Source organism: Microtus oregoni, unplaced genomic scaffold, assembly GCF_018167655.1.
Source record: "Microtus oregoni isolate MIOR12 unplaced genomic scaffold, Mior012 000006F_ref0000085, whole genome shotgun sequence".
NCBI lineage: Eukaryota > Metazoa > Chordata > Mammalia > Rodentia > Cricetidae > Microtus > Microtus oregoni.
In genome coordinates, this window is record NW_024543065.1 from 60,476,567 (window position 1) to 60,503,248 (window position 26,682).

Sequence of the window (26,682 nt, forward strand, 5' to 3'; positions counted from 1 at the left end):
ACCCAGCTCCCAAATAAATCAACCCCACACAGAGGCTTATTCTTTCTTATAAATGTCCGGCCTTAGCTGCATTGCTTCTAGCCAGCTTTCCTAACTTACCCCATCTCTCCTTCGCCTCTGGGCTTGTACCTTTCTCTGTTTCTGTATATCTTTTCTTTCCTTCTTATTCCATGTTTGGCTATGTAGCTGGGTGGCTGGCCCCTGGCTCCTCTCCTCTTTTTCTTGTTCCTTGATCCCCTTTTCTCTCTCTTTCTTCTTCTATTTATTCTCTCTGCCCACCAGAGCCCTGCCTATCCTTTCCCCTGCACCGCTGTCTGGGGGCAGCCTCCAGCAGCGCCAGGGCTTTGACAGGAATCCACAGAGTCGGGGAAGCTAATCTTTTCTATCTGAGGGAGGTGAGGGGAAAGACACTTACAAACTCTCTTGATGGTTTCCTTCCTTATTCTTCTCTTTATTTTCTTTCTCTTCAGGCAATGCAAGAGTCAGAACAGTTGCATTCCATGTTTTAAGCGAATGATTATAGGTAAAAACATGGTTTTTTTTATCTCCCTCACAAGATTAAACATTTTATGTATTGCAGGTGTAAAACAAATTATCCCAGGAACCCACACACATTCATACCCAAGCAACTTGTTATAGATTAACCATGCGAGCAAACAAGGTGTTCTTGTTGGGTCTTTTACTGGCAGGGTACATTTTGCAGTTACAAAGAAAGGGCCAATTACTTTATTATGTATCTTGAGAGATAATCTTATAAGGAATCTTAAATCATAAACCTAAACTTTTATACATGAAAAGGCTCTACATTAAATCTTTAGGGTATATATCCATTCATTAATAGTTTTTTACATCAGGAGATTGAGGGCATAAATGGGCATAAGGAACTAATCATCTTTGGTCATCAACCAAACCTAGCAAGGAGAGTCCATCAGCCAGTAATGACTGGGCTGCTTTGTTCTTGTTCCCTGACCCTAAAGAGTCCCACATCTAACTCTGTGCCTTTCTACAACTTTAGATTGTCTTCTTGGGTTTTTTACCTCAAAGTTATTTAACAAAAACATCTTAATCTAACTTCGTTGTTTTCAAAATTTTGTTTCAGCTTTGATGAACTCTGAGATCTGTGAATATTAAGGTTAAAAGAATTTAAACTAGCTGGGCATTGGGGCACAATTGTTAGTCATTAACTTGAGCTACAATCCATGCAGCTCCTTAGCTGAGACTCACAGGCCCTGGCTGTGAAATTTATCCTGGTATTTATTTTTATTCATCAAAATTCTGCATAAGCTGTCATTATTATTATCAAATTAGACAGTACAGCTTAGGGAGGGGATGTTTCCAAGAGATGAACACACTACTCTACAGGTAGTGGAGCTCTCCCCGCGTCCACTCACACCATGCTAGATACCAGAGAAAGAGAGTCGTAGCAAACATGTAAAGACACAGCAGAAGCAAAAAACATTCTGAGGCCTGTAGTCCTGTGGCCTTGCCTAAATGAGATTGGCCCATCAGAGGATTCCCTTCTGGTGAACTGACACCTGAACTTCAATTGCCACTCGCCGCTCCTCTGACATGGCTGACGGCACTCCAGCCTTGCTATTGGCTGTTCAGCTCTTTACTAGACCAATCAGGTGTTTTAGACAGGCAAACTAATACAGCTTCACAGAGTTAAACAAATGCAATATAAAAACATGCAGTCCTTCTTTGCATCATTAAACAAATATTTCACAACATAAACAAATGTAACACATCCTCAACTAGTATTCTACAACGCTCACTACTATAGACCAGAAGCAATAAAATCAGTTTTCCTTCAATACTGAGCAGTAATTTTTAAAAATAGGCTTGGCTAACGAGAGGAAGTATGTTATAAAAGCACCATTCAGAGACACACACATACGTGCATGAACACATATGCATGCACATGCACACACATGCACGCACACACAGAGGCCTTTATTGTCATAGAATGTAGGCACCAGCGCACCTTGGGCTGTGTAGCCTTCTGAGTGCAGCTCCAGACTCCAATCAAGAACCTCCCGCTGGGCTTGCTGGAGCACTGGGAAGTGTGTTGAAACACCTGTGGCTGAGGTGCTGACTTGGGGTGGGGGAGTCCATCCAAATCCAGTGTACCTGGATTAATGGTGAAGAATCCCCGAGATGAGTTAACTCAGCTGTCTCCATGGGAATGAAGATTGTGTGTGGAGGCAAGGACACAAATAAAGATCCTGGGGAGCTGAGACTGGCAAGATGGGTAAGAGACCTGTGGGGAAAGGCTCCTCCACCTCCTGAGTAGGACCCTTTGGCACTTTGGCATGGCTGAATGGTAGAGCACCCACCTAGAGCCCACTAGTGAGGGACTGGGAGCATGGCTCAGTGGCAAAATGGGGCTTAGCAGGGGCTGTTTGTTACTTGGGTTTAATTCTCAGTACTGAAAAAAAAGCATGTATACCCATGTATGAGTCTTCCATCTTAGACCGCCCTCTCTTGCTCTCTTCTTGCCCACCCTGAGGAAAGCCACATTGCAAACTGTCCTAAGTCTCTCTGTCTCTGCCTGTCTGCCTGGCTACCTGTTTGTGTCCATCCCTTCGTGTGTGTGTGTGTGTGTGTGTGTGTGTGTGTGTGTGTGTGTCCACAAAGGCCAGAAGAGGGTGTCAGACCCCTTGGAGCTGGAGTTTCAAGCATCTGTGAACCACTCACTGTGCGTGGATGCTGGGAACTGAACTCAGGTCCTTAGCAAGAGTAGTCGACACTTTAACGGCTAAGCCATCTCTCCAACTCCATCCATTACTTCTATTTTTTTAAGACACTAAGCATGGGGGTGCTTTGTTTGGTGTGCAGTGGTAGGCAACTTGTCTATACACGGATGCACTCACACATCAGCCTGGATCTCTCTATCCCCGGTGTTGAACACTGAGCTTTTCCTTGGTCACATCCCCAGTCTCAGAGAAGCCTTAGCTCATGACTCTACTCGAGTCTTTACTCATTCTTTCTTTACACTACGTGCTATTGGAACCCTCTGCCGGTCAGACGCAGTCTGCGGTCTGGTGGCCCTGGAGGAGAGGACCGGGGCTCTAGCAAACAAGCACACCACGGGCACAGAGAAAGTGCGCTGGAGAAAATAAAACTAAAGATATGGGAGTTTGTCCCCCTCCCCCGCCACCACCACCCGGCAACCCTGGAAGAAAAGCCCTTGATAGAGATCCCTGCTCCCGCTGAGAGGTAAATAAAGGGTCTGTCAGTCCTTGCTCCAGCAGGTGGCGCCTGCACCAACCGTGTCTCTCTTTAGAGGTGGAGCCGAAAAGTTGGGAATGCAAAGGTGAGAAGCAGCTGCAGGGAGCTGAGGTGTCCCAGTCCTTGCCAGTGCCCAGCTGGTGCCTGTTTTGCAGTAAAGGCTTCCATCACCACCGCAGAGCCTCTCTCTTCTCCCCCAAATGCGCACATACGTCCCCTGGTGGTCAGTAGCATCACCGTGGGTAGAAATGGCCTCCAGTCGCTTGGGAAGTTAGAATCTACAGGAGTAGGGATCAGGGAAAGGATGGGGATTAGACATTTGCTTCTGAGTTACACTTGCCAGACAGAAATGCTTGGCAGCATCTGGGAGGCAGGTTCCAAACCGAGAAGACACCGGTTTTTGAATTTTAAATGGGGACGGGATACCCACTGATTCTAAGGCTCACAGACTGGCCAGAATGAGCTCGCTGGATATAGAAGTGACATATGTTTGTTGTAAAGTAAACAAAAGGACCACCCAAGAGCAACGCTGTTATTTTTGCTAATTTCAGCAATCCTCTTTTGTTATTTCAGCAATCTTTCCTCTCTCCTATTTAGATGAGTTTTCATCCCGATTTCTAATTTTTTTAGTTGGGATACAAATTGATGGATGACATCATGACATTTCCACATGTGTGAGCCCCTGTACTCTGCTCATAGCCACCGTCTAGTGTTTGTCTCCTGCCCCCACCTCTCACCGATCCCCACCCTCTTTCAAACAGCCCTGTATGTGTATGTAGATATGAATATATGCACATATGTATGTATGTACATATATACATACATTTCAGAGAGAGGATGCGTATGTATGAGAAAACAAGCCACATGTGTTTTTCCTTTTGTCCCATCACCTCCTCTTGTTCTGTTTCCCTCCCCCTCTAGACCTCTTTCTGTCCACCATTCAGTCCCTCTGTCTACCTTCATGCTTCACCTGAAACATACATAGGTACTGGAGAGATGGTTCATCTGCTGTCATCGTGGACCAGGCTCAGAGGATCTGATGCCGTCCTCTGGCCTCCTTGGGCACTGTGTGCATATGGTGCACATACACACACATGCATACATACATGCATGCAAACACTCATACCTATAAAGTAAAAATAAATACATCTTTTTTAATCACAGGACTGGAGAAATGGCTCAGTAGTTAAGAACACTTATTTGGGTCCCAGCATCCATGTCAAGTGGCTCACACTGTCTGGAACTCCAGCCCCACAGGATCTGATGTCTCTGGCCTTCTTAAGCACCCTCATCCACAGGCATGTATCCACATGTACACATATACACATAATTGGAAATAATAAAAATTAGTTTTAGAAATTTGACCACATTATGAGACGTCTCACCACCATCCACCTCCAGAACTTTCCCTATCTTCTTTAAACTTCTTTTAAACAAGTTATCCCCCCCTCACTTCCCCTTAGCCCCTGGCACATCCCAGTGTCGGTGGCTCACCTAACTGGAATCATGTGGCATCTGCCCTTCTGGGACTGGCCCGATTGCTTTTGAAAATGCTTATAAACGTATTATTTACAGAAATGGACTCACAGGAAGCAGTTCCATGACTTAATATTTTTGCAGTACCCCTCCACATTCCCATACAAAAGTCGGTAGCCTCAATTTTTAACTTCTGCCCCGCACAGATAGCAATGCATTCATGGACCCAACCTGTTCCTAAAGGTTTCCTTTGAGGGAAAAAAAACCTCACCTTTCAGTATGACACACATCATCAGGATGCGCTTAGAGAGTGGGCCTATTCTCACTCCCCTCACCCTCGGAGCTCAAAGCATTCTTGCTCTCTCAGTGACTTATACCAGCATCACTACAAGAAACTTCAAGCTCCATTGCCAACCAACGCACTGAAACAGTTATCACGACAAGGCGAGTCACACAGGCTTTCTGGCATGAGGCTGTGTTGTAGTAACTGCAAGAACAGTAGATGTTTAAAATCCGAGGTGCACGCCTTAATCAAACATCACTTTATTGCCACCACAGACCATATGCACTATTGGGAACATGGCCCTAATAAACTTCCTCACTGCCAGGTTACACAGACCCTCAACTTGGAAAGACCACGGTCATCTACAAAGCACAGTGCGGGGGCGGGGGGAATGGGATAGAAAGGGCAGGGACTACAAGGCTGGTGGCTTATGTGATTTAAAAAAAAAAAAAAAGCTGGTTCAATTTGCATGTACTTGATTGGGCACATTTCCATATATTTCCACTTGCCTTTCAGTGTGGTTTGGGGAAGAAACAAATCCTTAGAAACTGGAAGAGAACAGAGCGTGGGGGAACACGTGTACCTTTAACCCCAGGATCTAGTGAGCGGAAAGCAGGTGGGTCTCTATGAGTTTGAGGCCAGCTTGGTCTATATAGAAAGTTCCCTGACAGTCAGGTCTGCATAGCAGAACAATGCCTCAAAAACAAACAAACCACAACAATAACAAACCCCACGGAAACAAAAAGACGTTGTGCCTCCTTAGGTGTCTTAGAATAACACGTTTGTCCCCTGGATTGACTCACTTCCTCAGCAAAGGGCTTCCAGGGTATTTTATTTTTCAATTAGTGAATCATTAATATCACAGCAGCTGAAATAATCATGCCAGAAAGCTTCTTGGTGTCCTTCCAGCTCCTAAATCTAAAATAACAACCAAAAAAAAAAAAAAAAAGGAAAGGTATTCCTCAATGGAGAGGCAAATTTACATTACCATAGACAGCTCATGCCAAGTCCCTGGCGTTGGCCCTGAGGGGACAGAGTGCAGGCCGCGGTCACCAAGTCCACCCACTGAGTGTGGACTTCCTTCCTCCGCACTCGAATCCTTCTATCTTTCGTGAATTAAAAATAAACAAACAAAAATCCCAACAACAACAAGGGAGTAAGCCAGGCATGGTGGCTCACTCCTTTAATCCCAGCGTTCTGGAGGCAGAGCCAGATGGATCTCCGTGAGTTCAAAACCAGCCTAGTCAACATAATGAGTTCCAGGACAGTCAGGACTACATAGAGATCTTGCCTTTAAAAAAAAAAAAAAAAAAAAAAAAAAAAAAAAAAAAAAAAAAACTGGAGGGAGAGTAATTGTTGCTGTTGTGTATCCATTTCCTCCAAGATTGAAACATCACATTCTGCTGGGAAGCTCCTTAAACAGAAAGGTAAACAACTCAGGTAACTTCAGGAAGTCCCTGAAGCTGACCAGATTCTCTAGGTGGCCCCCATCTTCCCAAGAGTAATCAAACCAAACTACAAAGAAGACTCTGAGATTACACCTGCTGCCCTGAAGAAGCAGAAACCAGTCCAACTGCCTGGAAGAATCTCAGACCAGATGAGGTATCTGGAAAGGACACCCTCCAGCCTTGTGAGCTGCCTGCAGGCTGGGCAGTGTGCTCCAGGTTCCCAGCTTTTGTGTGCTGGCTAGGATTTGGCAATACAACTGTCTTTGAGTCATTTCTATTCCTGTAAGTAACCTCTCACTCATATTTCTGTAAGTAACCCCAGTACCAACCCGTTGATTCCCCAAGCTGGACTTTGGTGGTATCCACACTTTGGTCTCTCGTGGCTCGCTATCTGGACTGAATAGATGTGTGTTGCATCTCCCCCACAGAAAGTTTTGATGTGTTACAGACCACCCACCTCAACTCCATGAGTGGGCCTTGGACACACTCATCTCCAACATTCATTCATTCAATTCATATTTAGACAGCATCCTATGCTGTTTACAAAGCAAAGAGAGTTCCCTGTATTTTTCTTTAACGTTTTTTTTTCATTTTTTTTTATCACCAAAGAGAAATAATCCTGTTTATCTTAATTTTGTTGGCAAGAGCCAACGTTTAATTCGATTATGTGTGATGTATGGCCCAAGGTGGCCATGAAGCTGTAAAGTTCACGTGATGGGCAGAGAATGAGCCCACCAAGAACAGTTGTGAGCTCTTGGGACCCAGGCAGAAGGGGGGTGGGGGCTAACAGTTCATTTTCCTGATCCTGAGAAGGCTCACTGATTTTGATATATTTATATAGAGAGAGATAAAACCCCAAATTCAGAAGCTCTCTGGAGTCTTGTGTCTGCTCTTATGCCGTCACTGTGCCTGTCATCCAAGCACCTGCCCAGGTGAGATTCTTACACTGGTGAAATCAAAGAGAATTCCCATAAGCATTAGGGCTCTGAGGGCAAAGGTATCTAAGAGGCTCTATATAGGCCTAAGCATGGCAAACACGCCACTGGAAGCCTGGCTCTTTCCCCTTCTTCCCTCTTTCTTGCTAAACCGTTAGATTACATTCCTAAAGCTAGCTGCTAAGGTCTATCCCCTTATTTGGCCACTTCGTTGTGTCTGACTAAAATTCCAAAGTCCACCTATCAAAACACCAAGGTCCGGCAATCAAGATTCACTGTCTAACAGGTCCAACCAAAATGTACCAACTCATCCTCACACAGACTCCCCTTCCTTCTTAAAATCCACTTCTTCAGAAACACCTGTTGCTGCCCTTGTCAGTTCCAGAGGCAGCCTCACCCCCACCCCCACCCCCATCCCCACCCTGCTTGTCCCTCCCGGTTGGTTGATAAATCTCCCTTGTGCCGAGAATCTGGTGTCTGGCGGTGCTCTGTGCCAACTCCGAGGCCCCTTACGGTTTCCCTTATGCCAGTGTTACAGCTCTGAAGGGAACAGCATCCTGGCGGTTGGGAGTCAAGGAAGACCACAAAGTCACACCATACAAAAAAACCTCACACAAGAGATTTATCGGGAAAGACACGGGGGGGGGGGGGGGGGGGGGGGAGGGGGCTGCTTCTGCTCAAGTGAGAAGCAGCAGGGAGCTGAGCGGGAGACAGGCTGATACAGAGTTTCCAGGGGTAATTTCCAGGGTGGTGAGATTTCAAGGCAAGCCCAGGGATTGGTGGGCTTGGTAGGTTTTCAAACCTCAGAGTTGGCTCAGACCTTTTTACTTTACAGTTCCCCTCACCCATCAAAGACCACAGTGAGGACAGTGTGGTTTGCCCCGGCCACAACAGCTTCAACGGTTAGTATCGATTACCTACTGGACAGTGTTGTGGGGTATCCACAAGAGAAGACCACGCAGACATTAGGTTAAGCCAGTAGATAGTCTTCATGAGCTGGCTGGCCACTACACTGGGTGTTTAGGATCCCAGTGTAACACTGACCCTTTCCCAGGATGAACTTTTAAACACAAAAACCATGACCTGGGTTGGCACTTGTTGTTAGAACGGTTACCCAGGAGCAGAGCAACAAAAGCCAAAATGCAAGATTAGTTCATTTAGAGACTTTTCTAGAACTATGGACGTTGATGGCTTTGGTTTTTGCAGGTGGTGCTGTCTACACACTGAGTGCTATGGCCTGAATGGAGTCAGTTGTGTTAAGGTCTGGGGGCCTGGAATCACGCTCCTGCCTGGGAAAATTCCTATTTTCTTTAGAAACTCATCTTTAAAGAGATCTGCCGTTCTTCCGTGTCACATGTCACCGCTGTTTGTTGTGATACAGTCTCACTTTGTAGCCCAGGCTAGCCTAGAACTCACTAGCCAGACTGTTTCAGCCTCCTGAGTGATAGAATCAGGAGTGTCCACACCTAGGTGAGTCAGACAGGGCCAGGTGATGGGATTCTAATGGGATGGTCAGTCCAGGCCTGCCTAGGCTGTGGCTTGAATTTTGTATGCAAGGGACAGGTAGCTTATAAAAAAAATGAGATGCTGGACTGGGCATGGTTACTCACACCTGTAAAACCAGCCCTTTAGAAGTGAAGGCAGGAGAATCAGGTGTTCAAGGCCAGCCTTGGCTATAGACTACAGCTTTGAGGCCAGCCTGAACTACATGAAACCCTGTACTAAAAGAGAAAGGAGAGAAAAAAGAAAGAAAGAAAGAAAGAAAGGAAGGAAGGAAAAGAAAAAGACATGAGAAGAAGCAGGTGGGGTGAGGTGGACGGGTAGCTTAGCAGTTAAAAGCACTTCCTATACTTGCAGAGGACCAGAGTCCAGTCCCCGACACCCATGTCACGTAGCTAGCTCCAGGGCATCTGACGCCTCTGACTGCTGTCCACAGTCATATGCACGTCTCTATACATGGACAAACACACACGCACACAACTAATGATAATTGCAACTAAATAAATCAGCTTCCAAGCCCACTTGTTCTGAAGGGGCTGAGCATGAGCCTTGCCGAGCCTCCTGGCGTGTTGCCGAAGGGGTCTGCACGCTGGTTTACGTTTGCATGGTCATTATTTTTGCTTCTTACACAATGCGTATTCGCTACATAGAACAGCCAAGCTCACAGTCAAGAAACAGAAAAGTAACATAGTAGCCGTAAATAGCCCGGCAACCTGCACAGTCCTGGTAGACACACTGTACCTCAGCCCCTTTAATGACTTCTCCAGCCAGGGCTATCTCATAGGTGGCATGGGAACCGCATGGGAGGCTTTGGGGAAATATTTAAAGCACAAGCGGGGCTGGGTGTAGTACTGGGGCACAGTATGTGCTTAGCATGTGTGAGACCCTACATTTGAACACCAATACCAAAACAAACAAACAAAAACAATAAAAAGAATTGGGACTGGAGAGAAGGCCCACCAGATAAGAGTGGGGACCTGAGGTCGGAACCCAGCAGCCACATTGGAAAAAAAAAAAAGACACTTCATCTCCAGCTCCAGGGGATATGACATTCTCTTTTGGCCTCTGTGGGCACTTGTACACACTTCCATACACTCACACACATGCTTAGACTTAATAAATCTTTACAAAATTAATCAATTAGACTTAATGATACACTTAAAATATTATTAAAATAGTATCATTTCATCATGTAACCAGTATTTTTCTGAACTAATAATTTAATTTAACATTCTTATAAAAAGCCTCCCAAATCTAGTATTTCCCCTCTGTTCAAATGAGCACAGCTTCACTGTGTAGAACTACACTTGCTAAATATGACATCATAGACTTATAATCTTAGCTCTGGAAAGACTGAGCCAGGAGGGTTTTAAGTTCATGACCAGCCTCAGTTACAAGGTGAGTTCAAGACTACCCTGAGATGCATTGTAGGACCCTGTCTCAAAACACCTGAGCTATAGCTCAGTGATAGAGCCCCTGCCTAGAATCCCCCAGTGAGGGGCTGGGGTATGTGGCTCAGTGGTAGAGCCCCTGCCTGGGATTCTATCTCCAGTACTGCTTGCCCCTACCCAAAAATGTTTGTAAGAAAATGTTTTGTCCCAAACAGATGGACAGGGGTGGGTTGGGGATTGTGGCCCAGCCCTGGGGGTTAATATCACCTGGTTTTCTTAAATTAACTCTTCCCATTTGCCCAGCATTTCTTGCTCACACCGGTAGACTCATAAAGCCCCAGCAGTGTACCCCACGCTATCCTATCAGGCTGTGCTTGATCTTAACGGTGGTTTCTGAGCCTAGATGGAAATATCTCTGTGAATTCTTTCTAGCGTTCCCACTTCCTTAGGCAGCCAAACAGGGCCTATGCTGCCTTGAACCTCCACAAAAGTGCCAACAGCCTGAGTCGGGGAGCCCCTGCTTCAACATGCACCTGGCAGCCTGTGTCCAGAAGAGGGCACAAGTGAGCTCAGCTCCGCAGGCCAGGGTATGTGAGCAGCAACAAGATGCTATCTGTGGCATCCAGGGCGGCAATCAAGGGTCAACCTCAGGAGTGCTCACACCCAGAAAGAAGAGTCGAGCCCCGGTACTCCTAGCTGGGATTCTCAGCTGCAGCTGGAGCCTGTTTCATTTCATAACTGACTTCAATCGTTGATATCTGCTGGTAGGTATTTGTATTCCCCAAAATATGACTATAGGCACACACAAACACACACACACACACACACAGAGAGAGAGAGAGAGAGAGAGAGAGAGACAGAGAGAGAGAGACAGAGAGAGAGACAGAGAGAGAGAGAGAGAGAGAGAGAGAGAGAGAAATCATCCCTGTAGTCTGTACTGGTTATAGATGAAACCCAGGACCTTATAGGAACATACTCAGTAAATGCTGTACCACTGAGACACACCCCAGCCCCTCACTGGGGGATTCTAGGCAGGGGCTCTACCACTGAGTCACACCCCAGCCCCTCACTGGGGGATTCTAGGCAGGGGCTCTGCCCCTGAGTCACACCCCAGCCCCTCACTGGGGGATTCTAGGCAGGGGCTCTGCCCCTGAGTCACACCCCAGCCAGTCTTCTTTTGAGTACATCTGTAGAACTTGGCTCAGCCCCTGTACATACAGGTACAGAGGGCTGCAGGCAAGGGCTGTTTAAACAGGTCCTGGGTTCCACATGTCAACTCCACTCACTCCAGAGAGAGCAAAAGGAAGACATGGTTAATAGGTGTAAAGGAACTTAATGAGAAATTCTGGGTCGGGAAGGAGAGAAGCAAGTACCCTGTCCATCCTCAGAGGCGCTGACATGGGCCTTAGGTTTCAGCAGAGCATGACCAAGAGTAGAAGGTGAGAGGCCCACCCTTTCTTTCTTTATCTCTGTCTGTCTGTCTCCCTTACACACACACACACACTCCCTGCTGTCTGAGGAGCAGGATGTAGCTCTCAGCTACTTCCCCAGCACCATGTCTTCATGTCTCCATGTTCTCTGATGATAGGGGTCTAACTTTCTGAGACTATATGCTCCCAATTAAATGTTTTCTTTTATAAGTGTTACCATGGTCATGGTGTCTAGACCTGCCTAGAATGCCCCAGTGAGGGGCTGGGGTGTGGCTCAGTGGCAGAGCCCCTGCCTAGAATCCCCCAGTGAGGGGCTGGGGTGTGGCTCAGTGGTAGAGCCCCTGCCTAGAATTCCCCAGTGAGGGGCTGAGGCGGTGGCTCAGTCAGTGGTGGAGCCCCTGGGCTATAATGGCCCAGTGATGGTGTGGTTCTGTGGCTTCTTATCTAGCATTTGATTCCCAGAGTGGGAAAAGATGGTTAAAATAGTAAATTTCATGTTATATGTCTTTTACCACACACACACACACACACACACACACACACAAAAAAAAAAAAACACCTAAAATTCTAGATCTTAAAGGGTGGCTGAGAGATGTGCCCGCTGGTTTCCATATGTTCAACCTCCACAGCTCCTGGATCTCTTGGGCCATCATGCTGTAGTACTGCTTCCCCTATCCTGGTCCTGACGTCATCTTGAGGATGTACTGAAATGATTATAAAGTCTTGAGACTTTATTTGTCAGAAGTCTATGGTCTAATCGAGAAAATTCCCTCAGCCATATCAAAAGGATTATCAACCAATTAGAACAGTTGGTCTCACAATCAGTCCACGGGCACACTAATTCAACATTCTCACCGCAATCCCCACATGCCTCCAGTACCTTTACTTAGCTGCTTCTTTTAAGACCCTATGAGGTGGTTCAATAAGTAAAGGCATTTGCTACACACTGGCAGAGTGGTGAGCATGTGTATACACACCACACACACACACACACACACACACAAATGCAATAAACCCATTTTTTTTAAGCCTTTACATCTAAAGAGTGATTTTCAAATGTTTTATTGCAAGTCTTAACGTTTTCTGAGGGGGTGCTGGAAATAGGGCTCAGTAGTTAAGAGCAGCTCCTGCCTCTGAAGGGGATCAGGGTTCCGTTTTCACCACCCACAGGTCAGCTCACAACCATTTATTAATTCCAGTTCCAGGGAACTGGTGCCATCTTCTGGCCTCCATGGGTACTGCATACACATGGTGCACAAACATAATAGGAACATACATAAAAGAAATTTTAAGATTTTTTTTTAATTACTGGGGGCTCCAAGTTACTGTTTATTTCATTTAGATCTTGTGTGTGTGCAGTATTATATGTGTGTGTGTGTGTGTATAATCTCAACAGTGAAAGCACTAGAAGATAAATATGAGGAAAAATATCTATCGATTTAAAAAATAATGGTGATTTGCCAATTACATGTTGACACAAATGGCACTTTTCAAAACTATTTACAACATAAAACAAAGCTCAGTGTAAAGAAAAATGTCGTTTTACATGGTCTCACGGAAGGACTGTCAATAGCTGTTCCCACTCGGTGTGCTGTGTTATTTTGGGTGATGGATATAAAGAGATTCTGTAAAAGGAAGAAGCAATGGGAGCCTGGGAGAGGCTGGGCCAAGGATGGTGCCAGGCACTCTCCCTTAGAGATGACACACTGGCAGCAGCACATGCCTTTAATCCCAGCACTCAGGAGGCAGAGGCCATCAGACCTCTGTGAGTTCGAGGCCAGCTTGGTCTACAGAGCAAGTTCCGGAACAGCCAGAGATACACAGAGAAACCCTGTCTTGAAAAATCAAAAAACAAAAACAAAGAGAGAGGTGGGGCAGGTGGGGGGTAGGGGGCGGGAAGATGACACACTTCCTAAAGTCTCATTGATGACATGGACTTTTCCCACGGAGGACCCTGGAAACAGCTTCCCACCCACCCACCCCCACTACCACCACACTAAATGCAGAGACCCTGAGGCAGGGGACGCCTCAGTAGTTTTAAAGGGACAGAAACAGATTGGTTAAAGCAGGCCTGTTCCTCTTCTGGCTTTGCTTACTGCTTGGGGATGCTCACCCAATCAGATGGCTCCCAACTCACAGCTGTCGCTCACAAATGCTTTTCCTTGGAGCTGAGAGCCCCTTCTGAGAGCCCCTCCTAAGCCCCAGACTCCCAAGCCAGCTAGTATTTCCTCGTGGTCCCCTGAATTAGCTAGCTTTCCACGACTGTAGAAAAGCACCTGTAATTACTTAAAAAGAGGGTTAGGGACACAGTTTCATCCATTTCAGTCCATGGTTGGCAGGGAGAGGGGGAGGAGGAGAGAGAGGGAGATAAGGATGATAAGGATGAGATCACTTCTGAGGAACTGACACCATCCCCTCAACCAACCCCCACCCATCTGTTGGGCCTCACCTCCCAAAGTCTCTGCAACCTCCCAAAGAGCACCACCAGCGTTATGGTTATTCAAAGAGTAACAGCATCTAAAAGACAGCACCCCAAACCCCAGGACCCAAAATGAGCTAGAACTAAGTCAGCCCTAGAAAGGCTTGAGTGCAGTTTCCAATAAACCTTCACTAATTGGATTCAGCTGAACGCCCCTGTTAGCTCTGCCAAGTTTGGACATATCCCCCACAGTTTCCTTGGCAATGACCAGCCAAAACAACGAAGTTGCAAAGGGCAGGAACTGGCCGAAACAAACAAACAAATAAACATAAAATCACACAATAAACCCAGACCTGTGGGGAAGCAGAGACAATTGCCTCTGGGACAAGTGAATTTTCTTGTTCATCCCAGCTTACAATAGTAATTCAACTCAGTATTGTCAACTTGACCATAGTGCTCAAGTAAAAACTTGTTTTAAAATCTCAGTCTTTTCCCCAGCTACAGAGATGTCCCACAATCCCCTCCCAGGAGTCCTACAGCAGCAGCACTGACATGTTTTTCTGGGCACTGTGTGTTTTCATATGCTGCCCTGTCTAAGCAAAGGCCCATGCGCTTTTGTTATGTGTGGGTTAACGCAATTACTTTGTCGCTTTTTAACTTAAGACTTTTTTTTTCCCTATTAATTTATTTGTTGTGGGGGGTACACATGAGCTGCAGCATGCGTGTGGACTCACAGACCAGAAGACAATTTTCAGGGGTCAGTTCTCGCCTTTCACCCCGTTAGACCCAGAGATTGAACTCGAGGAATCAGGGTGAGCAGCAAAGCATCTTTACCCACTCAGCCATCTCACCAGACCAGTCCTTAAGACGGTTTAAAATGATTTATGGGATTGTAACCTCAATTGTCAACGAAAGAGTATCCGCATTGGAATAGCATCAGGTCACACTTGCATTTTCTAAAGTTCGCGGGGCCTATCATGCTGGGTTTGTTTGGACTTAAGTGTATCCCCCGTGAACATTCTTTAAACTTCAAACTCTCCTCAACCTCCAAATCTCTGGTCGCAAAGGCTCTCAAAGAAGTTCCATGTGCCTGTGGCTTTCTGGTATTTGGCAATCACAGCCCAGGCCTTAGGGTCAGGCCCCACACTAAGGACCTAGAGACATTCGGGACCATCCTCCACCCACAGTTGTTTTGTTTTGTTTTGATGTGTTCTGCAGATGCAGATCGACTGGTCGGATCTGATGCCACAAGGGCCACTTTGGGGACTCACTTGGTCTCACCAAACTGTCCTTAGTAAGCAGAGCGCTGGTACCCACTGTGCGGCTGCAGGAAGAAGAAACCAGCATTCTTTGCAAGGTTGAGAAGCCAAAAGACTGCGGAGGATCGCCAGCCCTGTGGGAGAACTCCGTGGACAGCTACCTGGCGACCTCCTCAAGAGGGAGGGGCTAGCAGGCAACACGACAACGTCTTCAGCTAAAAGTCTTTCCAGACTCTCTTTCGCTGACAGAGAAGCGGTTCCCGTGAGAAGTCTTGCAAAACTGAAAGGTGAGACACAAAAATGGAGCTTACAAGCTCTGTTGAGGCACCGCTGGGATTCGAACCCAGGATCTCCTGTTTACTAGACAGGCGCTTTAACCAACTAAGCCACGGCGCCACCCGTACTAACAGTGCGAGAAACCAGTTCCCATTTCTAGTGACCTCACGAGCTTTGCGCATGCGTACGCATTCCTGGACTGGCAGTGGCGCGCATGCGCCTTGGGGTTCCTCGTTTTTGGCCATCTAAAGGAACTGGGAAAATTGTAATTAGCTTCACGGGAGCCTAGTTTCCGGGTCGGTCACAGTAGCATCCCTTTTTGTGCTCTATCTTCTGCGGATCGTTTCCTGGGAATCTCAGCGGAGCCCGCAACTGCCCCACAGAAACCCCAGGACGGGCTGCTTAGTTCCTTGGATGTCAAGTGAGCAGCGACCATCCTTGTCAGCCCAGGCCCATAACTTCTGGACCGCTTCTCCTTGAGCCAGACACGGGATCCTGAGCTGACTCCGGGCGATTCGAAGTCCCCACACGATGTGTGTGGGAGTTTCAGTTGTATGACCAAGTCAAGGCCCTCCCCATGCACACTTCACGGTCACTCTGGGGTCTCCATGCCAGTCTTACCTTCGGCAACAAAGCCAAGCACTGCTGATGCATCCTACTGGCCTTACAGCAGTGGGAGGTTCGTTCGCTGAACTGATCTATGCAAAAGTGAATACAATGTGCCCAGAAACGCTTGGCTAGCGTTATTTGCAATAACCTAGGTGCCCATCGTTGGGGATGGTGTGGGTGCGAGCGTTCTAACCAACTCCAGGCTAACGTGATGAATACACTCATCGTGGTTTTCATGATGAAAGCGACGTCAAAACTATCTGGAGGTGGGCTGGAGAGAGAGAGAGCTCAGTGCCTAGGAGGACCCAGGTTCAATTCCCAGAACCCACAAGGTAGCTCACAGCCGTCTTTTCCAGGGAATCTACCCCGTCTTTTGGGCTCTGTGGGCACTGAATACAAATGAGACACATACATACGTAGAGGCAAAACACCCATACACACCAGCTACTACCTGACAAGTCCCACTGACCCCTTGACACCATTACACAGACTACCAAGTCCCTAGCTCTTGAACCTGGAAGGGAGAAACCATACCCAAACCAAAACAATCACAGTGCCTTGCCATCCTCGTCCACAGAGCGGGCCCCACACATCATAGTCACCTGACATGTTCAAGACGTGCACACGCCAGTCCCAGGGCCACGTTATGGGGCGGCTCCAGATTCCAGAATATTAGCCCATAAGGTGTTCCAAGAATGAGATGGCTGGACAGTGGGATTCAGAGCTCGGAAGTAGCCAACTGCTTCTCCGCTTTCCCCACATGCTTGTTTTCCAAAGGAATCTAGATTTATTCTATATTCAAACCGAAGTGCTCACTGTTAAAGGGTTCTGGGGTGGGGCGGGGTCAAAGAGGCAGCACCATGCTGAGAAGTCTAGTGAGAGCCCGGCCCCTGCCTCAGTTTGATAGGTCCACTCAGCTGGGAGAGGGACTCGGGTCCCCGCAGAATGCCACAAACTTCTTAGCAGGTGCTTTGTGCACGCGCAGCCATCAGCTGTCCTTATTCTCCTCCAATGATGACGACGAAGAAAACTGCCCTAAGTTCTCGTTTCTCCGGCAGAAGAGACACCGGCTGTGTAGTTTAGAAGAGGTGTCACTTTCAAAGGCGGGGAAAATCTGGTCACAAGTTTTGCACTGCAGTGGGACATTTTCCAGAAAACAGAAACGTTGTACAGGTCAGAGCAGAGGAAGCTGTGAGGGCAGAGTCTCGCATCCCACCACCCAGCTAGCCTGGGCTGAGCCAAGGCAAGGCCTGCCTGCCGTTTCCGGAGTCTCTCACCCCACAAACTACCCGGGGGCAGGCTGGGAGCAGAAGACCAGACATAGGTTTCTGCCCAGCCTTTCCTCTAAAGCTGGGAGGGCAGCGAGGGCTGGCCCTCACACAGCCGCATGCTTAGGAAGAGGAAGACAGGCTTGTGTCCAGTGCTTGTCCAGTGCTCCCTGGCCAAAGTGGTCCAGAGAGAAACTGTGGGACCCAAGGAGTGGCCTGACTCCTTGGTATGCCAGAGATGCTGACTTACAGAACAGAGTTAGGAGGAAGCAAGGCAACCGCGGAAGGATTTGTTTTTGCTTGTTTTTCCGACAGGAGGAAATAAACCCAGGGCCTTGTGTGTGTTAGGCTACTGAGCTACGTTCCCAGCCCCACCCCCACCGTGTGTGTGTGTGTGTGTGTGTGTGTGTGTGTGTGTTTATGTTTGATTTTGAGATGGGGCTCAATATATATCTCAAGCAGGCCTTAAACATAAATCCTCCTGCCTCAGCCTTCTAAAGAGCTAGTGTTATAGATACATCCCACCTGGCTAGCATTAGAGATTTCCAAACTAAATAGGGCTTTGATCTATTTGTTTGTTTGTAAAGGGCATCGGGTCCCCCAGAACTGAATCCACCACATGGGTGACAGAATCGAATCCAGGTCTTCTGTAAGAGCAGCAGGTGCTCTGAGTCACTAGGTCATCTCTCTACGCCCTGTTTATTGTTTAATTCATTTGGAGACAATGCCTCACTGAGTCTCATAGGCTGACCTCCAACAACTAGTGATCTTCCTGCCTCAAACTCCTAAGCATGGGGCTTACAAGAGGCAGCCACCTCATGCAGCTCCAGACAAGGATTTCAACCAACTGAAGTGGGAGCTGAGGCTTCTCCTCCACAATGATTCTCTTTCTGGCCAAAACACTGCCCTGCAGGTACAGATGCTCACCTGTCTCATTTGCTACCCACCATCATCAAACCAGCGATTGAGGTAGTGACTCTCAGCCTACATCAGAGGACTCTCAGGGGATCCCAGCATTCCAATGCATTTGTGTGCATGCGTACACACACACACACACACACACATACACACATACCTTACACACACATACACACACACCTTACACACAGAAAAACTAGGGACCACACTTTTAATAGTAGAGTTCAGGAGACTGAAGCAGGGGATCTCTGTAAGTTCAAGGTCAGCCTGGTCTATATTGCAGGGTTGCAGTGAGATATCTCAAAACAATGATGATGATGATGATGATGATGATGATAGAGTTTCATTTCAATGACAGAGTGCTCACTTAGCCCATGCCATGAAAGGCTCTGATCTCTAACCCTAGCCCAATAAATAAACAAACAAATCACAAGCTGTGTGTACACTTACAACCCAGTATTTAGAAGAGTAAGGGAGGAGAATCAAGAGTTCCAGGCTAGCCTAGGATATATATCAAGCATGTGTCTCAGAAAACCAAAAGAATATAAATAAATAACCGCCCCAACACACACCCCTTCCCTCCCGCGTTACTTTTTCTAAAAGGTACTGCTTACCACATCGGCAGATATTTCCCTTGGGTCTGTACTCCTGTCTCACCTTTGGAAATTTAGCACCCGCGAGACTGGGATTCCACTATTTGTCTATGGTTGTGTCACCAGGGGTCCAGGAAATGTTTGCTCAGGGAAGAAACTGAATTGGTGAAGGTTAACAGATGACTTCACTGGCCTTAATTTTACCCGATACCAACCTGCTGGACATTGCAGCCCATAGTCCTTTTGTTCTCAGTGACCAAAGGGATTGTGTCAATCTCTTCAATATTCCACAGCCTCAAGGACTTATCCTAGAACAAGTCAAACAGCAGGCCAGGGGTCACAAAAACAAACAAGCAAACAGACAAGCAAGCAAAACCACTACGGAGGCTACGGCTATAGCTCAGCCTTCAGCGGCACATAAAACAACTGTGATGGCCCCTGTAATCCCAGCACGTGGGAAGCCGAGGCAGGAGGCCTGTTCAGGGCCAGCCTGGGCTACACTAGGACCTGTGGTACAGCCATGCAATGGGATAGCATTCTGTGTTCAGAATAAATGAGTTGTCAATCCCCCGCCCCTGCAAAAGACATAGAGATGGAAAATGCAAAACCACATTTTGTGGAGTGAAAGAAGCCAGTCTGAAGAGGCTACATACAGGCTGCAAATTTCATCTCTCCAGCATTCTAGGAAAACAATTATACAGATTGAGTATGTACACAAGTTCCTGGAGGAAAACAAAGCAAAAACTGCCACCCCTTCCACTAAGCCTGCTGCAAGGCTCATCAACAGATTGGAGCTCAAAGGACGCGGAGAGGCTGGAATGTTGCAAGTTCAAAGCCAGAGTGGCACAAGCCAGCTCTTCTAGCATCTTTAACATTCCTTCACTACCCACCTCTGCTGTCATCTAAGGTCGCTGTGACTGTGAAGTAAGTCCTTTGGGATGTACAGACAGACCCCTCACTTCTGTGGACAAAAAGGCTAAGATAGTACCTGAGGCCTGGAGATGAGCCGTCCCCGGGTATCTATGACCTTCCACCCATTTATTTGGACTTGACTTTGTTCTGTTATTATGAAAACTATTGCCACGGTAGAGCATAGAATGTGTGCTGACCTGAATCTGTGCTCCTGTGCCGCGGTCACTCATGTTTGACTTCAGAATAAACGATCTGATGGGAGTTTGAGATGAGAGTTACATTTGAGTGTGTGTTGTGTGTTGTGCATGTTGTGTTTAATATGCATAGCGTGTTCTGTGTGATATGTGTGCTGTGTTATAGTGTGTGTTCTGTGTGATATGTGTGCTGTGTTATAGTATGTGTTCTGTGTGATATGTGTGCTGTGTTATAGTATGTGTTCTGTGTGTTGTATGTGATGTGTGATATGTGCACGTTGTAAGTGTTGTATGTTGTGTGTTTTGTGTATAGTCTGAGTTGTGTAGAGTAGTGTGTGTTCTGTGTGATGTGTGATATAGGTGATAAGTGTGTGTGATATGTATTCTTTGTGATGTGTGATATGTATGTGTTGTTGTGTGGTATGTGTCCTGTATTGTGTGTGATGTGTAGGATGTGTGTGTTGTGGGCATTGTGTGTTGTGTATTGTATTGTGTGTAGGATGTGTAGTATGTGTTCTGGGTGATGTGTGCGATATATGTATGGTATGTGTTCTGTGTGTTGTGTGTGTGCTATGTTTTTTGCTGTATTTGTTGTTTGGTGTGTGTGCATGTGTGTGATAACAGACAGTAAAGAAGAAACAGCGCTGACAGGGATTCTGGGGCTGAGGAGGCTGAGAGAGTAGAGCATGAGGGGTTTTCAGGCAGTAAAACCCTACAGTTAGTTCTGTAGGCTGCTGTAACGATGGCATGTATTTGACTAATCTCATAGAAGGTACAAAATAACAACAACAACAACAGAAACCCAAGGTGATACACACTAACCCCAGCATCCAGGAGGATGAGGCAGGAGACTTACAAGCTTCCGGCCAACCTGGCTGAGTGATAAGCAAGCCTGAGGTGGGGAGAAGAGAACATAACATCGTGAGCTCTGAACTTTTTTTTTTTTTTTTTTTGGTTTTTCGAGACAGGGTTTCTCTGTGGCTTTGGAGCCTGTCCTGGAACTAGCTCTGTAGACCAGGCTGTTTAAGGTTTATTTATTTATTATGTATACAACATTCTGCCTCCATGTATGCCCGTACGCCAGAGGATGGCGTCAGATCTCATTACAGATGGTTGTGAGCCACCATGTGGTTGCTGGGAATTGAACTCAGGACCTCTGGAAGAACAGCCAGTGCTCTTAACCACTGAGCCATCTCTCCACCCCCCCCCCCCCCCCTTTTAACTAACAAAAATAAATTCCAGGCTGGAGAGATGGCTCAGTGGCTAAGAGCACATGCTGTTCTTGCAGAGGACCTGAGTTCAGTTCCCAGTGCCCACATCAGGCAGCTCGCAACTGCCTGTAACTCCAGCTCTACATGATTTGATTTCCCCCATAAATAATAAATAAAATAAAATTCCAGAAAGAAATGCAATTTTCTTGATTTTACCCCAGCAAGATTTACTTTCGTGGACTGCCATCCTTTGGAATTATAAGGTACTGAATTTATATTTGTACATTGTGTTCATTTATTCATTTATTAACTTTTTTTTTGAGACAGGATTTCTCTGTAGCTTTGAAGCCTGTCCTGGAACTCACTCTGTGGATCAGGCTGACCTTGAACTCACAGAGATCCACCTGCCTCTGCCTCCAAGTGCTGGTATTAAAGGCGTGCGCCACCACCTCCCAACTGTGTCTCTAAAAATCGTATGGAGTGTGTTGTGTTCCATTTCCTAATTAGGCAGTTGAGACTACATGTCTTATGAGAGTCAGAAGCTGAAATTCGGGACACAGTCATACTGGTCCCTACACAGGAGAAGCCACAGGCTTTCCCATTAGTCAGTTCCTACCATGCATCAGTCCAGGCTACAGGACCCCACAATGAGACCTCTCAGAAAACCAAACACAAGCAAACGTCAGGGCTGGAGGGATGGCTCATTGGTTAAGAGCACTGACTACTCTTGCAGAGGACTGGAGTTCACTTTCCAGCACCCACATGGAACCCATCACCACAGATAACTCCCCTTTCTGGCCTCTGAGGGAGGGCATACACGTGATGCCTGTGCATGCGTGCACACACACAGATTATATATATGTTAGCCCTTCAGCGTTTAGATACTTTGACTAACACACTGGAGTTTCAAATCCTTTTCTGGCTTCCTGTGAAGATTTTAATAAGAATGCAGGAGACATAAAGCAAACGCTTGCTGGGAACTACCTAATTCAATCCAGACTTTCTTCTTGTTGTTGTCGGGTTTGGGTTTTTGTTTTGGTTTTCTTTTTGAGACAGGGTTTCACTGTGCAACCCTAGCTGCTCTGGAACTCACTCTGTAGACCAGGCTGGCCTCGAACTCACAGAGATTCACCTGCCTCTGGCTCCTGAGTGCTGGGATCAAAGGTGTGGGCCAGCACTTCCAGCTTCAAGTCAGACTTTTCTAACTCATCTGCACATTCAACACACAGCACAGATGTACATTTTGACAAATTCCATGCACTCTGTCAACTTTTTATCAAAGCAAATGAAAAGTTGAATGGGGACCGCCACTTTGACAACCCAGAGCTGGGGTTACAGACATAGCACCTTGCTTTTATGTGGGCTCCGGGATCTGAACCTGGGCCCTCACACTTGTCAGATTTATGCTTTGTGGACTGAGCCATCTCTCTAGTTCCTTGATGAATTTTTGCTCTGGAAATGGAAGGTGACATCTTCCTTGAGCACGTGTCTACAGGCTGGCTATCACTTCTGGCCTTTGAAATGATGCTAAATGTTAGCTTGTCAGAAATTTGTGTTTTTAAGGTATGGGACAAGAGCATCCCAAACTTTATAATGTGTTGAGGGTGAGGATGGAAAATGAGCAATAAAGCTGAGCGTGGCAACACACACCTGTAATCCCAGCACACGGGAGGCAGAGGTTGGAGGAGCAGGAGTTCTAGGTCATCCCGAGCTACATACTAAATTTGAGACCAAGTGGGATAGATGAGAGCCTATCTTTAAAAAGCAAAGCAGACAAAATGAATAATAACACCAATTTATATACTGTTTACCCCCAAACTAGTGTCATCTCCCTGTGCAGCCCAGGCAGGTCTGAATCTCTCCATTTTGCCTGGGCCTCCCAGGACCTGGGATTACAGATATGTCCCACTGTGTCTCACGTGCCCCACTGTGCCTAGCCTTTTGACACAAAAGAAGTTATTAATTTTGATAAAATCCATTTTTTCTATTTTTAGTTGTTTTCTTGCTTTAAATATTTTTAGTTATTCTTACATAAACATGTGTGTGCTTGTGACTTTATACACATCGTGTGCCTGCAGAAGCCTATGGGGGGCACCAGGTGCCCTGGAACTGGAATTACAGATGGTGGTGCCATGTTAGTGTAGGGAATTGAGATCAGGACCTCTGGAAGTGCAGCCAGTGCTTTTAACCACTGAGCCATCTCTCCAAGTACATGTTTCCCTGTGCTCCTGAACTCACTGCAAACTCAGAGTCATGCAGTTTCTGGCCAACATTTCCTTTATTTTGTACAGTGGTCCCTCAGTGTCCATGAGGAATTGTTCCCAGACTCCCACTATGAAGGACACCAACAACAACGAACAACAGAAAATGCTCCAGTCCCCTGCATGAACGGTGTCGTAGTTGCATGTAATTTACATCCATACTCCTGTATTCTTTACGTCATCTCTAAGTTGTATATAATGCGTGAGACTCTGCAAGTAGATGTTAGACTATTGTTTGGGAAACAAGGTCTGTGTGTGTCGGGTATAGATACAATTATGTTGTGTGTGTGTGTGCACGCGTGTGTGTCGGGTATAGATACAGTTATGTGTGTGCATGTGTGTGCTTGTGTGCATGCATGTGTGTGCACGTGTGTATGGGTGTGCATGTGCGTGTGCACACGTGTGTGTGTCAGGTATAGATACAGTTATGTGTGTGCATGTGTGTCGGGGTGTGTGTGTGTGCGTGTGGGTGCGCATGTGTGTGCATGTGTGTGTGTGTGTGGCCAGGCAGTGGTGGCACATACCTTTACTCCCAGCCCTCAGGATTTGTTTTAAGGCAGGGTCTCTCTACTAGCCCAGGCTGTCCTTGAACTCACAGAAATCTGCCAGCCTCTGCCTCCCGAGTGTAGGATTAAAGATGTGCACCACTATGCCCTATCTCAAGTCCCGACAAACACAATCAACATTTTAAGTCTGCCAAAGCTTGCTCGCTTTTACCTTCGAAGCGGAGAGGATCCATTTCTTGTTGTTGCTAACGGCAACATCCGTCACCCAGTCATCATGGCCCTGAGCAAAAAAAAAAAAAAAAAATAGTTTAACAAAGACCTAGGAGAAATGCTTTATAAAAACGACAGAAACAAAAGTCAGCAAGCCTTTGCTTATCATAACTTGGTTCCATCAACACTGAAGGCGGAATATAAGCCATGAAGATGGGGCCTATGTGCCTCTATCAGGTTACTGTAAATGTGTTTTGTTTTGTTTTGTTTTAAATCACACCACAGGGCTCAGAAGAAGAAGGAAATAAAAGACTATATTCTCCTCTGTCCCAGGTCTTTACTTGCCCGTGTTGCTCGAGAAAGTGCCCCTTGAAGGCTCTCCCGGGGAGGGGCTCTGAGCTTCGAGGGACTGTAGGATCATCCACAGCTACTTAAGCAAATGAGGGGCTGTGCTCCTCAGGTCAAAATAAAGCCTGAGTCGAGCTGGTGGTGGTGGTGGTGTTGGCACACACCTTTGATCCTAGCACTTGGGAAGCAGAGGCAGGTGGATCTCTGTGAGTTGAAGACCTGTCTGGTCGATTTACAGAGTGAGCTTCAGGACAGCCAGGGCAACACAGAGAAACCCTGTCTTGAAAAAACATCGTCATCATCCTAATAATAATAAATAAAATCAGAGGAGACAGGTGTCACTGCTCTGTGACATCTGTGATGTTTGGCTCTCCCTCAGCATCTTTCTATCTCTGTGAGGCAGCAGAGTAGCATAAGAAGAAAAGGAGCAGGAGAGGTTGGGTTGCCGTGCTCAGCAAAAGGGCAAGGGAGCTAGCTGACTCAGTGGGTAAAGCGCTTACCACACAAGCTGGGGGATCCAATTTCGATTCCTGCAACTTATGTAAAAGTAGGAGGAGAGAGCTCACCCAACAAAGCTCTCCTTGGACCTCCACATACGCACTGTGCCATGGGTGTGTCTTCACACACTCCGCAGGTGCACGCGATGATGAAATTGATAAGGGTGGGAGGATAGAAAGCAGAGAAGAGAGGCTGGAACAATCCAAGTAGGGACAATGGCGTTTTAAGCCCAGTAGGGCTCGTGTTCAGCATGGAGCTGTTTGTTTGCGAACATGGAAACTCCCTTTGTCCTGGCACTCTAGAGACATTGGCTTAGACGGCCTAACCTCAGGTGTATGGGGTATGGGTGGGATGAACATGGGCTACTCAAGAAGTACAGACATAGGGTCCCTGGAGACACGGAGGCTGAAAATCAAAGATGACTGGGTGACAGTATCAAGGGTAAGGACTCCAGCACTAGATCCTTGCTGGGTTGGATAACACCCCGCTTACTGTGGAGACCACTGGATGCAGAAGACCACTGGCTGTGGCAAGTCCTCATGGTGGCCTCTGAGTCTCTACACAGGGGTCTCCGGTTCTTCCCTACCTATCCAGTGTCTTTCCCCCAGGTCTCTCTATTGCCATCCAGATCTCAAATCATGAACTTCCTCTATGTAGCCTGCCCCTCACCCACTGCGGGTTAGTCCCTAAGTCCCTTTCTGTCACATGGCTCGATTATTTCTCTCTCCCCCTCATCACCATTGGTGGTTAATTTGCTGATGTCTTTGTCCTTCCTCACAAAGGTGTCAGGACACTGGGGAAGTGTCTAGGTCTGTCCCATTGCCTTAGCCTCACTACCAGGAGTGACAGACCACACCCATAAACCCAGCACCAGGGAGGCTGAGACAGATCATAAGTTTGAGGTTAACCTGGGCTACATAGCAAGATCCTTCCCCTACCCCCCTCCTTTCCCCCACCAAAAAAGAAAGTTAGACCTGAGCGATGGTGGCGCAGGCCTTTAATCCCTGCACTCAGGAGGCAGAGGCAGGCAGATCTCTGAGTTCAAGGCCAGCCTGGTCAACAAAGTGAGTTTCAGGACAGGCCCCAAAGCTACAGAGAAACCCTGTCTCAAAAATCGAAAAAAGAAAGGAAGGAGGGAAGGAAGGAGAGAAGGAAGGAAGGAGAGAAGGAAGGAAGGAAGGGAGGGAGGGAAGGAAGGAGAGAAGGAGGGAAGGAGAGAAGGAAGGAAGGAGGGAAGGAAGAAAGGAGAGAAGGAGGGAAGGGAGGAAGGAGAGAAGGAGAGAAGGAAGGAGAGAAGGAAGGAAGGAAGGAGAGAAGGAAGGAAGGAGAGAAGGAAGGAAGGAGGGAAGGAAGGAAGGAGAGAAGGAAGGAAGGGAGGAAGGAGAGAAGGAGAGAAGGAAGGAGAGAAGGAAGGAAGGAAGGAAGGAAGGAGAGAAGGAGGGAAGGCGAGAAGGAAGGAAGGAGGGAAGGAAGGAGAGAAGGAAGGAAGGAAGGAGAGAGGGAAGG

The 26,682-nt window shown here is 47.0% G+C and overlaps 1 protein-coding gene, 1 long non-coding RNA gene and 1 other non-coding gene across 3 annotated transcripts in view; all 3 read right to left on the minus strand.

The window, feature by feature from the left end:
• Positions 1-3,280: 3,280 nt before the first annotated feature.
• LOC121449169 lies at positions 3,281-5,084 on the minus strand. The gene is made up of 3 exons (XR_005974498.1): positions 4,979-5,084; positions 4,213-4,357; positions 3,281-3,509 (listed from the first exon to the last, which is right to left on the minus strand). It is a non-coding gene; the product is annotated as an uncharacterized LOC121449169 (long non-coding RNA).
• Positions 5,085-15,694: 10,610 nt separating this feature from the next.
• Trnat-agu lies at positions 15,695-15,768 on the minus strand. Its single transcript has one exon. It is a non-coding gene; the product is annotated as a tRNA-Thr (tRNA).
• Positions 15,769-17,245: 1,477 nt separating this feature from the next.
• Wdr88 (WD repeat domain 88) overlaps positions 17,246-26,682 on the minus strand; it is a 35,913-nt gene continuing 26,476 nt past the window's right edge. Inside the window, exons 10-12 of the mRNA XM_041654626.1 lie at positions 24,332-24,400; positions 19,252-19,344; positions 17,246-17,389 (exon numbers count right to left, since the gene is read on the minus strand). Coding sequence (XP_041510560.1) covers positions 17,246-17,389; positions 19,252-19,344; positions 24,332-24,400 — 306 coding nt within the window. The remainder of the gene's footprint in view (positions 17,390-19,251; positions 19,345-24,331; positions 24,401-26,682) is intronic.